The following is a 14077-nucleotide window of genomic DNA, read 5'->3' as shown; positions in this document are numbered from 1 at the left end:
AACAAAGCCAATAAAGAACTAAACTTTCAACACTCTCTAGCCTCTCGATGCCCCCAAGACAATAAAAGTTTCCCGGCCTCAGCCTCAGGATATAGACCCCCTCAATTATGACCCAGTTAAAAAATATTAACCATCAAATTATAATCTTACAGTATTAATGGGAAAGTTACAGATTTTCGTTTTAAACTAACGGCGACTTTCACACTTGCCACATCAAAACACACTACACTTGACGTGTGCCCCCAAACATCATGCACACAGCCCATCAACGGGGCTTGTGATGAGAAGCATTCAGGTTATAAAGATTCATTCCTTGTAAGCAAAACCACAAGCAGCTCATTTGAAGACAATAAAACATCTAAACGACATAGGTAACTCTAAAATATAAATAAAAACAGCTTTCAAGATGTAACAGAGTAGGAGTCTAACACAAGGTACAAGCAACAAAAATGAAGAGTTCAATATGGTATAACTCTCGCCAAAACTTCAGAAAAACTACCTAAAATTGACAACTCAGTACTTAACGGGAGCAAGGATTTCAAGTTGGGGACCAAGCTTTTCCTCTGCGATCTTCTCAGCTTTCACCCTCAGTTTGTTGAGCTGCTTCTTCCTCTCATAAACCAATTGAGCCCTCTCCTTTCTCTTCTTCTCCAACTCCTGTGAGTAATACAATGATCAAAAACTTCACCAGACACACCAAATGTTCCCCTCAATTATCACAAGTTTCATAATCCCTAAAAAAATCTTGGGATGAACAAAGAATTTCAAGTCCTAAATGATCAAATATACATGCACATATCTGACTCAAATGGTCCTTGCAATTAGTTTATAGGAATAATTAATGACATAATATGATGAGTCTATTTTACAAAAAGGCCTGTTAAAACATTTGTGGAATGTAATTATAAGTTCGATGAAGGAAGGAGTTCAAGCACGATGCACTCACCCTGATAGTGTCATAGTAGTTCCATCCGACCTCGGATGACAATTTTCCTAGCAAGCAGTATTTGTGTCCTTTTTGAAGCCTCAATACTCTGATTCCATTCAGTTCAAAATTCGTTAGAGAAAAGTGGATACAAATACCCAAAATCTCATAATCTCAATTGCTGATTGCCAACATGGGAAGGGTTAAGATAAGTAGAACTACAAAGCTTACTTCAGAGCATCAGGGACAACCATCCTCTTCATCTTGTCATATGGAGGGGGAATACCCTCATAAACCTTCAACCTAGCAAGTGCTTCTGCTCCACGCTTTGTCTTGTGGGGTATCATTCTATAGATAAAGACATTACCAATTAATAACATAACATAAGCTAGATAAAAACAAAACATAATTTGCAATTTCTTATAAACAGAGTAGTATTCTGGAGAATAATTAAAATGAATTAACTACCCTAGAGGAAATAGTCAGCATTGATGGCCATACATACAAGCGTCCTTGTTAAAAGAAATTAACTACCCTAGCTATCAATTCAAATTTAGCATCTAATGTTGCTCATGGCAAACGGTTCCATTTGATGACCAAGCTAACTCAGTAGAGCTGCTGCCCTAGAAAACATACAGATGTATTGCTTAAAGGAAAACATGCCTCATCTTGTTACGAATGACTTATTCATTCCCTGGATTTGGCACAGGAAGTATGGCATTCAAAGTAGTCCGCAAGCATCAATATTCAATGAATTCCGAAATTTGACAAGAACATTAACTAAGGCCAACAACCCAGACTGTCTTAACAGCAAGGAACAACATTCGAGAAAAAAATCAGGTCAGTGAAAAATGAATCACAATATTTCTGAGGATCCGAAGGCCAGCACAAATGCCTAATAAATGAAAACAAAACAGAAATGCTTGGTCTGAGAAACTCACCCACGAACAGTGCGCCAGAAGATCTTGCTTGGAGCACGGAAGTGGATGGGCCCATGGGAAGGCTTGGTGTTCATACGCTTGCGAAGGAACCTCATGTACTTCATCTTCTGCCTCACGAGGCCACCAGAGATGCAGATCTCCTCGCACCTCACCGCAACGACCCTCTGGCCATTGAGGAGCTCCTTGGCCACGATAGAGGCCAGACGACCCAACATGTGGTGACGAGCATCGATCACCACCCTCTTTGCGCAGATCCCTGATCCTGACACCATTGTCGCTGGCTCTCACGCAACTCCCTCGCGCAGGAACCTTTTGCCGCTCCCTGCTTCAATTGAGAAGATATAAGAAAGAAAGGAATGAAGAAGTGGCTAGGGTTTTTGCGTTTTAATTGTGGGCTGGGCTTCTACACAAGAAATAGTCCAGATGGGCAAAATCGCTAGATCAGCTTCAGGCTTCAGCTTGGAGTTTTGGCCCACAATAATAAATCAGCTCACAAAAAATCATTATAATACTACCCCGCTCCGTAATATAAAACCTTGATTTTAAATATAAGATCTCAATCTATTTTGTTTCTCATATTTATATTTTTTTTTTTCAAAATAGTCCTTCTAACAATGGTAGTTCTAGCCAATATATTTAATTAATAAGGATATTTTAGGAAAGACAATACATATTTATTACAAATAACCAACTTAACTTCTTTTTTTGATCTCTTCAAATTAGTCAATTAGTTCTTATAATTAGAATAAAAGGTAGTATGAGATTTATATAATTTCCTATGCGTCAAAAACAACTAAATAGTTGGCCAAAAAAAAACTAAATACTACTAATTTGTTGTTTGATATAAATATTCCCAAAAAAAGAGAATCTTAGATGGAAGTACTTTACTCTTACAACATTACTTTAAAAACATTTCAGATTGATTGAAAAAAATTATTATCATCCATTAAGTGCTTGATGTGCAAGTTGAGATAAATTTTTAATGGTTAAGATAAATTGAGGGCCACAAAATATTTTTTTTCAATAGAAGTTAATCTTAAAGTATTTCCATATTTTTAGTGTAAAGTATTTTTCTCATCAACAATATGGACCCTAAACTTAAATACTAAGTGTTAAAAAAATATTATAAAATACTAAGTGTTACTTAAAAAAATGTTTTAATATGCTAGATGAACCACTAATTAATTAGCTTAAGATTAATGGACTACTGTGTTTTTTGTAATATAATCTAACTTTAAATTGTCTAAGCTTTATCATGGTTAGATTAGATTGGACGTGATTTATAAGGAACCTAGCATCATTTCCGTGAGGGGGCTTTATATATTTTTGGAAGAATTATAATCAAGTCTCGAGAGAAAGAAGTAATTACTAAAAAGTCTCAATAACAATTTGAACAGCCTATAATAACAAATTATAGAATAAAGAATAACAACTTTTAGAACTTGTTTTGCAATTTTTTTCTTTTTTAAGATATTATTGTAATTCTCCCTATATTTTAATACCTAATCAATGACTTTATTTCCACGTACCATAATACTAATGATGAAATTTGCAGAAAGAATTTCGCGACCAGGTATTTCTTATAATTTATGGAATTCACTTGCAGCCATGTGGTGCATTGACTTCTTATGCATTAATTAACTGGAAATGTCAATAAACGTTGAGGACGATAACCTACGTGTATTGCTTCGCTCTTTAGGTACGAAAGGGGGAAAAATACCGTAAAAGATTTTTTATCCCCACTAAAATGATTCTTATAATTTAAAATTGGATTAATGTAATTTTTTATCCTTGAAAATTGGGCCTATTTTGATTATAGTCTCTAAAATTTAGTCTATCTTAAGAACAGTAGTTTTCAGAAGTGTAATAATATTAAAATATACTAAATTATCATAAATAATGTCAAAGTAATGGTGATGTAAATGTATTAGATAGCACCTACCTGAATCTTGTACGGATAATAAAAAAAGAAAAAAGACCAGACCCTCAAAATATAGCTCTTTAGCCTCTCTCTTTTTTCCCCCTTATTATTCATTTTCAGAAGCTATTCACTGCATTGCACTCTCTTATCTATATAAGATCCATTTCATTGTCACCTGGTGAGTTCATTTAACTACTTTTAACGTTATTGATATCATTTTAACAGTTTTTAATATCATTGCATTATCAGGCACTAGTGTTATAAGACAAATAAAATTTGAGAAAATAAAAACACGAATTTGAAATTTGAAAAACCAAAATTAAAATGGATTCAAATTTTAAAGATAAAAAACTTATATTAACCTTTTAAAATTCATATTTCAAAACGAAGTATCTTGGAGGAATATAAGTATATAAACTCTGTAACTCAATAGGTGTTTGAATGGGATAGAAACTACTTTAAAAAGTATTTTCACAAAAATCAAAATAAATTTTTTATATAATTACTTTATATATTGTAAAAATTATTTTTAAAATTATGATTTAGTTCTTATCCAAACACTCTTTAAATTTAACTATAGCTTTTATCAAAGGGAGCTTATTTCTTATGGGTTACTAAACTAGACTTTACAGGCGGAAGGCATACACAGGAAGTGATGAAAAAGAGAAAACGAGTGTAGAAAAAATAATAAAAAGAGAGAATGAGAAGTTAGTTACTTAGAAAATACTCATCCCATTTTAAATATAAATTTAAGATTTATTCCTCCGGTTTTAAATATAAGATCTTTTTCGTGGTGTAATTTATACTATAAAAGAGTGTGGAGGAGTATTTTGTAGTGTTTTAATAGAGGAACAAAAAGAGAGGAAATATAAAAGAGTCTTTCCATTTAAGCATGTTTGAGTAAAATTATTTGTTTGAAAATCAAATGAGTGAAGACTGAAGAACTAATCCAAACAAAATAAAAAATACCAGATTCGGATATGGCCTCAAGTGCAAAAAAAGGTTCGCTGGTTGCAATTTGCGGATGGTACAGGAATGGTTTATGAGAAGGGTGGATACTCTTTTTTTTGGGTCTTTTTGCTGTAACTTTTGTTTCCTTTGGGCTTTAAGCCCTTATTCTTACCGAGTAAAATTCTATTTTTTAACCCAAGAAAAAGTTGGCCAGTTGTACAGTGCTCTTGCCGAAATCAAACCGATCAGTAGTTGGTTCGATTCGCAGATTTGGAATCATTACCCCCCACACAGCAAAAGCTTCTCCGGTGGAAAAAGCTAAGAGAGAGAAGCTATGCCTCTGCCTATAATATCACCATGCTACGGGTGCTCCCGGTCTTGGTACTATGAAAAAGCACTGTGTCAGTGTCTTTTCTGTGCTCCATCAAATCATCTCTGCCTCTTCAACGTCTCTCTTTGGTCAGTCTTTTCTCCGCTCTGTTATTCAATTTCTGCTTTCTGATCCACCCTCTCCCCTCATTCTCACATTGCCTTGGAGCGCAACTGAGTGAAAACAAATCAGGATTTCTCTATTTCGTTCAACTTAGAGGAACCAACCAGCCTTGCCGGGACTAAACGGAAACGCCTCAGGAGACGATGAGATGACTCGAGACAGTATCAGACAAGAGGAGTAGATAGAGACGAGTAAAGTATTTTCTTTTCAAAGGTTTGTTTCTTTCTTCTATCAGCCTGGACTTTTTTTTTGGTCAAACAGCCTGGTCTTTGCATAAACGTTTTCTTTTTTGTTTTTCCATTGAAAGGGGAAAGGATCTCTCTGCAGCTTGCTCAACTCGATGAATAAACGACAGGCGACCTCTTCTGAAAGAGATTCGGAACAAATGGAGGAAGTGATGAAACTGGAAAAAAGAGACGGAAAGACAACGAAGGAGTACGTGCTTTTTAGTGGCGATGCAGTGTTCGTCACGGAAATGAACGTCATTTGTTTGAGTGGTCGGGTGACCGGCGAAGAGCGCATCACGGTGACGGTGAAGAAGCATTGGGAAATGCTAAGTGGGAAGCACATGCACTATATGATTGGGAAAACTGTGAAGTTAGGGTTCCTGATGAAGGATTACTGTGATAGAAACCGCGTTACAAAATCACAGTTTCGGTTTATTATTCCAGGGACTACTGAGCGGATCACAGAGAATCAAACCCCAGAAGAACTAGGAATGAGAGATGGTGATGTGATTGTAGCTTTCCATAGGTTGTAACGATAGAGAATCAAACCTCATGGCTCATGTATTGAGCTGTTGAGTTAGTTTAAATTTTAGTCTAATTTTATTTGGGGTAATACTACTACTTTTTATAAACTGGGAGAGTTTGTTCTTATTTGGCTCTAAGTTTTTCCTTTGGGAAACTGTCATCCGCCTTCTTCTGTTTTTCTTGACCATTTATACTGCTCCAATTGATTCACTGTCTGCAACTGTAAGATCCTTTTGAAGGCGTTCGTTTAGTACAGTCGATGGTCGAAATTAATGGACGACGATACAAACATAATTTCCCATGCGTTAAAAACAACTAAATAGTTGGCAAAAAACAAATACTACTAATTTATTGTTTGATATAAACCCAACTTTAAATTGTCTGAGCTTTATCATGGTTAGATTAGACTGGACATGATTGATAAGGAACTTAGCATCATTTCCGTGAGGGGGCGTTACATATTTTAATACCTGAACAATGAATTTATTTCCAGATACTATCATACTAATGATAAAATTTTCACAAAGAATTACGCGACCAAGTATTTCTTATAATTTATGAAATTCATTTGCAGCCATGCAGTGTAGTGACTTCTTATGCACTAATTAACTGGATTTTTGTTTAGCCGGGGGATGGAAAAGAAAATGTTAACAAGCGTTGAGAAAGACAACCTACGTGTGTTCCTTCGCTATTTTGGTACGACAAAGAAAAATAAAATGTAAAATGGGTTTTGATCCTCACTAAAATGATTCTTATAATTTAAAATTAGGTTAATATAATTTTTTTGTCCTTGAAGTTTGGGCATATTTTAATTTTTGTTCCTAAAATTTAGTTCGTCTTAAAACATTAGTTCTCAAAAGTGTAACAGTGTTAAAATCTACTAAATTATCATAAACAGCGTTAAAGCAAAGATGATATAAACTCAACAAATGACACTTAGCTGGATCTTATGCAGATAATAGAAGGGAGAAGAAAAAAAAGTCCTCAGAATATAGCTCTTTAGCCTCCTATTTTTTTCTTCCACATTATTCATTTTCATAAGCTATTCACTTTATTGCACTTTCTTATCCATACAAAATCTATTTATGTGTCACTTAGTGAGTTCACTTTACCACTTTTAACATCATTAATATCATTTCAACATATTTTTATACCACTGCATCGCTGGGGACTAATATTGTAAGACAAAAAAAATTTTAGTAACTTAAATTATGGATTTAAAATTTGAGAGATCAAAATCAAGATGGACTCAAATTTTAAAAAGTAAAAAATTATATTAACCCTTTAAAATTCGTACTTCAAAACTTCAAAACTAAGTATCTTTGGGAAATATAAGTGTATAAACTCTGCAACTCAATGGGTGCTTGAATGGGATAGAAAGTACTTTAAAAGGTATTTTCATAAAAATCAAAATAATTTTGTATATTGTAAAATTATGCTTAAAATTATGATTTAGTTTTCACGTATACGTCCCTTAAATCTAGCTACAGCTTTTGTTAAAGGGAGCTTATTTCTTTTGGTTATTAAACTGGACTTTACATGGGGAAGGCATGCACAGGAAGTGATAAAAAAGAGTAGATGAGTGTAGAAAACATAACAAAAGAGAGAATGAGTAGTTTGTTACTTAGAAAATACTCATCTCATTTTAAATATAAATAAAATATCTATTTTATAATATTTTAATCTGATGAAAAAAAAGGAGAGGAAAGATAAAAGAGTCCCTCCATTTAAGCATATTTGAGTAGAACTAAAATAGTTTTTGTTTAAAAATCAAACCAGTCAAGACCTCATTAATCCAAACAAAATAGACTTACAGTACTCTTGTCATTTTGAGGGTACATCATCAACAATATTCTTAAAAACTTATAATATTCAATTTGTTTAAAAAAACAGGTTAGGTATGATATTATGAGATTCAAATCAATTTAATTAATGACATTTGAATAATATTTTAATTAGAATTTAGGTATATCAAATTAAATGAGAAATATCATTATTAAATGGATTTCAATTGGATAATCAAATAAAGAAATTAATAATTAATTTTGAATTTGAATAATATCTTAATTGAGATTTGAATATATTAAATTAAATGAGAAGTATCATAATTAAATAGTTTGTTAATTAAGGGCTAAAGAAATAAATACATAATTTTAAATTTTCATATGTTCTTTCCAAATTTTGTATATCTAATTTGAATTGCATTTGAATAAACAAAAAAATCATACTCCTATAAAAAAAATATATTGATTAAATTTTAAAATCTAATTAAATATTTTAACACGGAAGAAGTTTCTAGTTTGGCCTTAAAAACGTGGCTCCAAAATCAAACCCACCAATAGCTGGTTCGATTTGCAGATTTTGCAATCACTCCCCCGGGGAAAAAGCTAAGCGAGAAAAGCTATGCCTTGGCCTATAATATCACCATATTACGGGTAATCCCAATCTTCGTACTATGAAAAAGGAGTGTGTCAGCGTCGTTTCCGCGCTCCATCAAATCATCTTTGCTTCTTCAACGTCTCTCTTTCTTCAATAATTTCTCCGTTCGGTTGATTAATTTCTACTTTCTGGTCCCCCCTCTCCGCCCATTCTCACCTTGCCTTGGAGCACAAGCGAGTGAAAACTAGTCAGAAATTCACTATTTCGCTTAACTCAGAGGAACCAACCAGCCTTGCCGGGACTAGACGGAACCGCTTCAAGAGACGATGAGATGACCAGAGATACTTTCAGACAAAAGGAGTAGATAGAGACTAGTAAAGTATTTTCTTTCCAACGGTTTGCTTCTCTCTTTTATCAGCCTGTACTTTGAATAAACGTTTTCTTTTTTGTTTTTCCCATTGAAAGGGGAAAGGATCTCCCAGCTTGCTCAACTCAATGAGTAAACGACGAGCCACCTCTTCTCAAAGAGATTCTGAACAAATGGAGGAAGTGATGAAACTAGAAAAAAGAGAAAGTGGCGGAGAAACGACAAAGGAGTACGTGCTTTTTAGTGGCGATGCGGTGTTCGTCACGGAAATGAACGTCGTTTGTTTGAGCGGTCCGGTGACCGGCGAAGAGCGCATCATGGTGACGGTGACGATGCGTTACAAAATGCGAGATATGCACTATATGATTGGGAAAACTGTGAAGTTAGGGTTTCTGATGAAGGATTACTGCGATAGAAACGGCTTTACAAAATCAAAATCAGAGTTTGAGTTTAATGCTCCAAGGATTAGCAGGCTGATCGCACAGAATCAAACCCCAGAAGAACTAGGAATGAGAGATGGTGATGTGATTGTAGCTGACCTTATCTTGAGAGGAGGATAAAGAATCAAATCTCTTGTATTGAGCTGTTAAGTTGGTTTAATTTTATTTGGGGTCATATTTGGTATAAATTGCGAGTTTGTTCTTATTTGGTTCCAAGTTTTTTCTTTGGGAAACTGTTGTCGGACTTCTCTTTTCTCTCCTTGCATCGCAAACGATTAAATTTTTTTATAAACACATTTTATATAAATTAAAAATAGTTTTATATAAATTGAAGTAAAACTCTTCTTATATTTATCTTATATTTCATATTCTATCTGACGGAAAAATTACTTACAAATTATTCTAAACGACACTTTATAATGTTCCAATTGATTGATTCACTCTCTGCAACTATATTCGTTTAGTAAAATCGGTGGTCGAATTTAACGGAGATATTACAGATATGATTTCTATCCCATCAGACTTTTGATACTCCGTCAAAATTTACGTTTCTTACTCTTTTCATGCATTCAACAACTGGACTAAGAGGGCGTTTTTGAAGAATGGATTAGAAGAATAGATTATAGTTTGGAGAATATATTTTTAGAAGAATAGATTTTATAAAAAAATATTCTAATAAAGTGAAAATATTTAAATAGTTGTTATCAGAAGCACTTTTTATATATATAAATTACTAAAAAGGACATAAGTTAATTTAATAATTACATAAAAAATAGATTTTATAATATATTTTAATTTGAAGGAATAAAATTGTTAATAATATATTTTTTACCAACATAATTAATAATATATAAGATAATATAATTAATAAATAATTAATATGTATATATATTTATGAAATATAAGATTAAATATGTTTATAAAAAAATAATTAAGGGGTATTAAAGTTATATTATCGTTGGGATCTATTCTGACAGATACAATCAGACTCTCCAATTTGAGCCAGAAGCAGAATGAACTTACTTTTTCTAAAATCATGGTTTTGAGCTCAAAATCATGGTTTTGGCCAAAACCATGATTTTCTCCAAAATTCTCCTATTTGGCAGCTTCTTTTGTCAAACAATAGTTTGGATCTCCAAACTATGGTTTGGAAGAACATCCAAAGAAGCCTTAGATAAGTGTCATTTCAATTGCTAAGTTAATACTTCAAGCTTTTATTTGCTAGTCACCATATCAATTTAGTGTCTAAATATTTTTTTATTGAAATCAAGTTGAAGCTTTATTTGCAATATTGCCAAGAACTGGCTTTTTCCGCTACATTCAGCCTTTTTTTCCTTCTTATTGCGGTGATTACAAATCTCTAGTCACTGCGAAACTTTTAGAAATACGCACAAATTTGACTGTAAAATTGACATGCATTCTCCTCATTAAAGAAGCAATATATTATTACTAAGGGGAATTGTAGGAAGCTGGACAATTATTACTGTGTTATTTTTTTGCTTCTAATTTCAAACAAGCCTTTAGAACTAGGTTTTCGTCGATGGTAAGAAAAGCCTCTAGACCCATTAAGATCCCCTGGTATTTCTTTTATTTAGAGGGGAAGGTAGTTTACATTGATGCTCTTTAGAAACAAATCTTTAGGAATGTTTGGATGCAACCCAAATCATACATTTAAAAATAATTTTATGATATATGAAGAAGGTTCAAAAATAATTTTATGATATACTAAGGTAATATTTAGATAAAAATTAAACCATAGTTTTAAAAGTGCTTTTATAGTATATAATGGTGGAAACATGACAGGCTAGGTCAAGCCTTGCTCTTAACAGGCCAGGACTGTTTTAAAGCCTATTAGCTTGAGCCTAGCCTGTGGCCTGTTACAGGCTTATTTTCCAGCCTGAGTCTGGTCTGGCCTGAGGTTTGTTGAAAAACCTGTATTTTTAAAAAATTCAAGTTACGATTATATTTTTTTAAAAAAAGCTAAGATTAAAAAAGCGTACATAATAATTAATTTTTTAGTCTTGTCTTTTATTTAAATTTTAGTATCATAAGTACTATTTTAAATCTTAATTACAAATTATAAGGATATTATTAAAAACTAGTTGTAATTATATGTTAAAATTTGGAACAAGACTATATTTAAGTGCACAAAAAAAAAGACAAATAAATAAAGAGAAAAAACTATTAATTTTACAATGAATAAAGAGGGTATCATACTTTAATTAACATAATACATAAGTTAATTAATTTGTAATTCTCAAAACAAAATTTTTCTTTCCCATTTTATTTATATTTTTATGATTTAAAGATCACATTATTTATTGATATTATTATTTTAAATTATATTTTTATCTTTACTTGTCAACTAAATTTCAAAATCTAAGAAAGAATTAAGCTATTAACTATATATTTAAATTAAAAAATAAATTAAAAGAGCACATTAACAATAATACCATTAACTAATTTTTTCATATATTATAATTATAAATTTCTAATAGGCTCAGGCCGGCCTAACAGATTTAGCAGGCTTTTTAGAGAGTCTAAACTTGACCTATTAGTTAAACAGGCTTTCAAACAAGCCCGAGCCTATCTCTTTTAGAAAACAGGCCAAGCCAAGTCAGGCCAAATGCAGGCCAAGTCATAGGTTCTTGACAGCCTGTCTGGCCTGTTTCCACTCCTAATAGTACACGAAGTGAATATATGGAGAAATTTGTTTTGTTGTGCGAGAAATCACTTTTAATAGTGGTCAAATACTTCAAAATAAATATACGAGGAAATTTATGAAAAAGTATTTCTTCGAAACATTTCTCCCACATGCCAAACGCCACTTTGGTACTGCTAGGATGCTCAAGCAGTTGGAGATAAAGCAGTTGCAGAGCAGAAATAATCATTTATTGTCATACCACTGAAGTTGAATAAAATCAAGACATTTTTGTTTCTCAAAATCTTGCGTAAATTATGGAAATTTTTTTTTTGCGTAATGCCTTTTGAAATTCGCCTCTTCGTCACTATTCATTGCCCATCGATGTCCATCCATCCATTGACATTTGGAAATCAGAAAACCAGACGCTTCATTTATTGTCAGATTCCCTGAACTTAGTCTGTGTTTCGAAGAAAAATGAAACTGGCTTCGTATCTGTCTTCTAAACTTTGGGGTGATGCACCTTCAAAACTGGAAAACGAAGACATTCAATTCCAGAAATTAAAATGCTCGTACACTGTGAAGATTGTGGAGAGTAATTATCAAAAAAGGATAAAGGAGATTTGCCTCTTTGATATGCTCGTACGTTCTAACAGTACTAAAGATTTGTTTCTAAAAGATCCAATATTACTTCCCTATTCAATGCCCTCATTATTAGTCTCAAAACGAGCCTATTCATATCAGAGAGGCATTTCTTTTGCTTCATTTATTTATTGTCATATTCGCTGAATTATTTGAGTAAATACTTTTCCAAATACGATGAAATTATAGTTTGGGTCCTAAATTTGTTAAACAGGGAGAGAAATTAACAAATTGCTGTTTTGAGCCAAAAACATGAAATGTATTTAGATAAAAATCAAATCATAATTTTAAAAGTGTTTTTACTAAATATGTGGAGGAGTTGTCTTGTTTTGCTGAAAAATACTTTTATGCGTACCCAAACATTTCCTTGGTTTTGGGCTCAAAATCATGGTTTCTAAAGAAGTTAATCCATTTTACTTCTGACTTAAATTAGACAGTATAATTATGCCTGTTAGAGTAGATTTTAATAAAATATGATTTTAACATCCCTCAATTATTTTTCATAAACATATTTAATATTATATTTTATAAATATATATACACATATTAATTATTTAGTAATTACATTATCTTATATATTATTATATTGATAAAAAATATATTATTAATAATTTTATTCTTTCAAATTAAAATATATTATAAAATCCACTTTTTATGTAATTATCATATTAACTTATATCTTTTTTAGTAATATGCACATATAAAAGTGTTTCTGATAACAACTATCTAAATACTTTCACTTTATCATAATTATTTTTTTATAAAATTTATTTTTTACAAAATCTATTTTCTTAAAAATCTATTTTTTAGAAATTATTTTTTAAATTATAGTTTAGTTTTATCTAACCATTCTCTAAACGTCAGACTCGATGAATTATCAGCTTATCCCTGCTTTTCAATGTCACCTTACTGACGGCTTACCCACCCCCACGCTATTTGAAGCCCTAGCCTTTCCTACTCTTGTCGTTCCCTCTCTCCCTCGTCTATCTCTCTCTCTCTCCTCCGTCAAGTATCGACTTCTTGCTTCTCTCTTCTGGTGGATTAGGTAACAGCTTGTTCGTGTTTCTCTCTTTATACTATGATGTCAGTTTTATCCATTATGTTCGTTTCTTTTTTGTTGGATCTCTTGGATCCGTTCGGTGGATCTTGAGAGGTTAATGCGGTTTCTTTTGCTAGACAAATGTGTTTCTTTTCCTCACTACATGTACGATGGCTGAGATTTAGCTTTCTTACCAGTTTTTCTTTTCATGGTTATTCTGCCATTCTTTTCCTTAGCATTTTTACATTACCATTGATAAGCTTAAAACGGGCCCATTCAAATCCACATCACTAACTCTACAGTTTCTACATGTAGTACATGAGAAGAACAATACTCAGATTCAGTTCATTACAAAATGGAGAGAGTTATAAAAAGGGAGGAGATAACTGAAGAGGACCATTTGGAAGGCTTCTTTGTTACTGAAGCAACCATTGTTTGTTTCAGCGGTCAGAAGCCAGGAGAAGAACAAATAACCATAGTTGTGCAGAAGCAAAATGAGCAGGATCTGTACTATAAGTTTCGCAAAACTATGAAGTTAGGGCTTTTGATGAAGGATTACTGTAACAGGAAGGGCCTTGTTGCTGCA

The 14077-nt window shown here is 32.6% G+C and overlaps 2 protein-coding genes across 2 annotated transcripts in view; both read right to left on the bottom strand.

The window, feature by feature from the left end:
* LOC114752570 (pectin acetylesterase 2-like) overlaps positions 1–13190 on the bottom strand; it is a 28970-nt gene extending 15780 nt beyond the window's left edge. Inside the window, exons 1-2 of the mRNA XM_028941312.1 lie at positions 13187–13190; positions 2251–2261 (exon numbers count right to left, since the gene is read on the bottom strand). The gene's annotated coding sequence lies outside the window, so the exon portion shown is untranslated. The remainder of the gene's footprint in view (positions 1–2250; positions 2262–13186) is intronic.
* Positions 279–2167, bottom strand: LOC114752572 (60S ribosomal protein L13a-4). The gene is made up of 4 exons (XM_028941314.1): positions 1867–2167; positions 1157–1273; positions 947–1034; positions 279–657 (listed from the first exon to the last, which is right to left on the bottom strand). The coding sequence occupies exons 1-4, from the start codon at positions 2136–2138 to the stop codon at positions 514–516; spliced, it is 621 nt and encodes a 206-aa protein (XP_028797147.1). The 5' UTR covers positions 2139–2167; the 3' UTR covers positions 279–513.
* Positions 13191–14077: the final 887 nt, after the last annotated feature.

This window comes from Neltuma alba, unplaced genomic scaffold, assembly GCF_004799145.2.
Source record: "Neltuma alba isolate B1F8T4 unplaced genomic scaffold, ASM479914v2 tig00007441_pilon, whole genome shotgun sequence".
Taxonomy (NCBI): Eukaryota; Viridiplantae; Streptophyta; class Magnoliopsida; order Fabales; family Fabaceae; genus Neltuma; species Neltuma alba.
Note: the sequence above shows the minus strand (reverse complement) of the source record. Positions and strands in the feature narration are given on the sequence as shown.

Excerpts from the sequence above, each read along its gene's own strand:
- LOC114752572 (XM_028941314.1), bottom strand. The coding sequence starts at position 2,138 with ATGGTGTCAGGATCAGGGATCTGCGCAAAGAGGGTGGTGATCGATGCT. Across the intron at positions 1,274-1,866 it reads TTCTGGCGCACTGTTCGTGG|AATGATACCCCACAAGACAA; the intron begins GTGAGTTTCTCA and ends CTTTATCTATAG. Across the intron at positions 658-946 it reads ACTACTATGACACTATCAGG|GAGTTGGAGAAGAAGAGAAA; the intron begins GTGAGTGCATCG and ends TATTACTCACAG.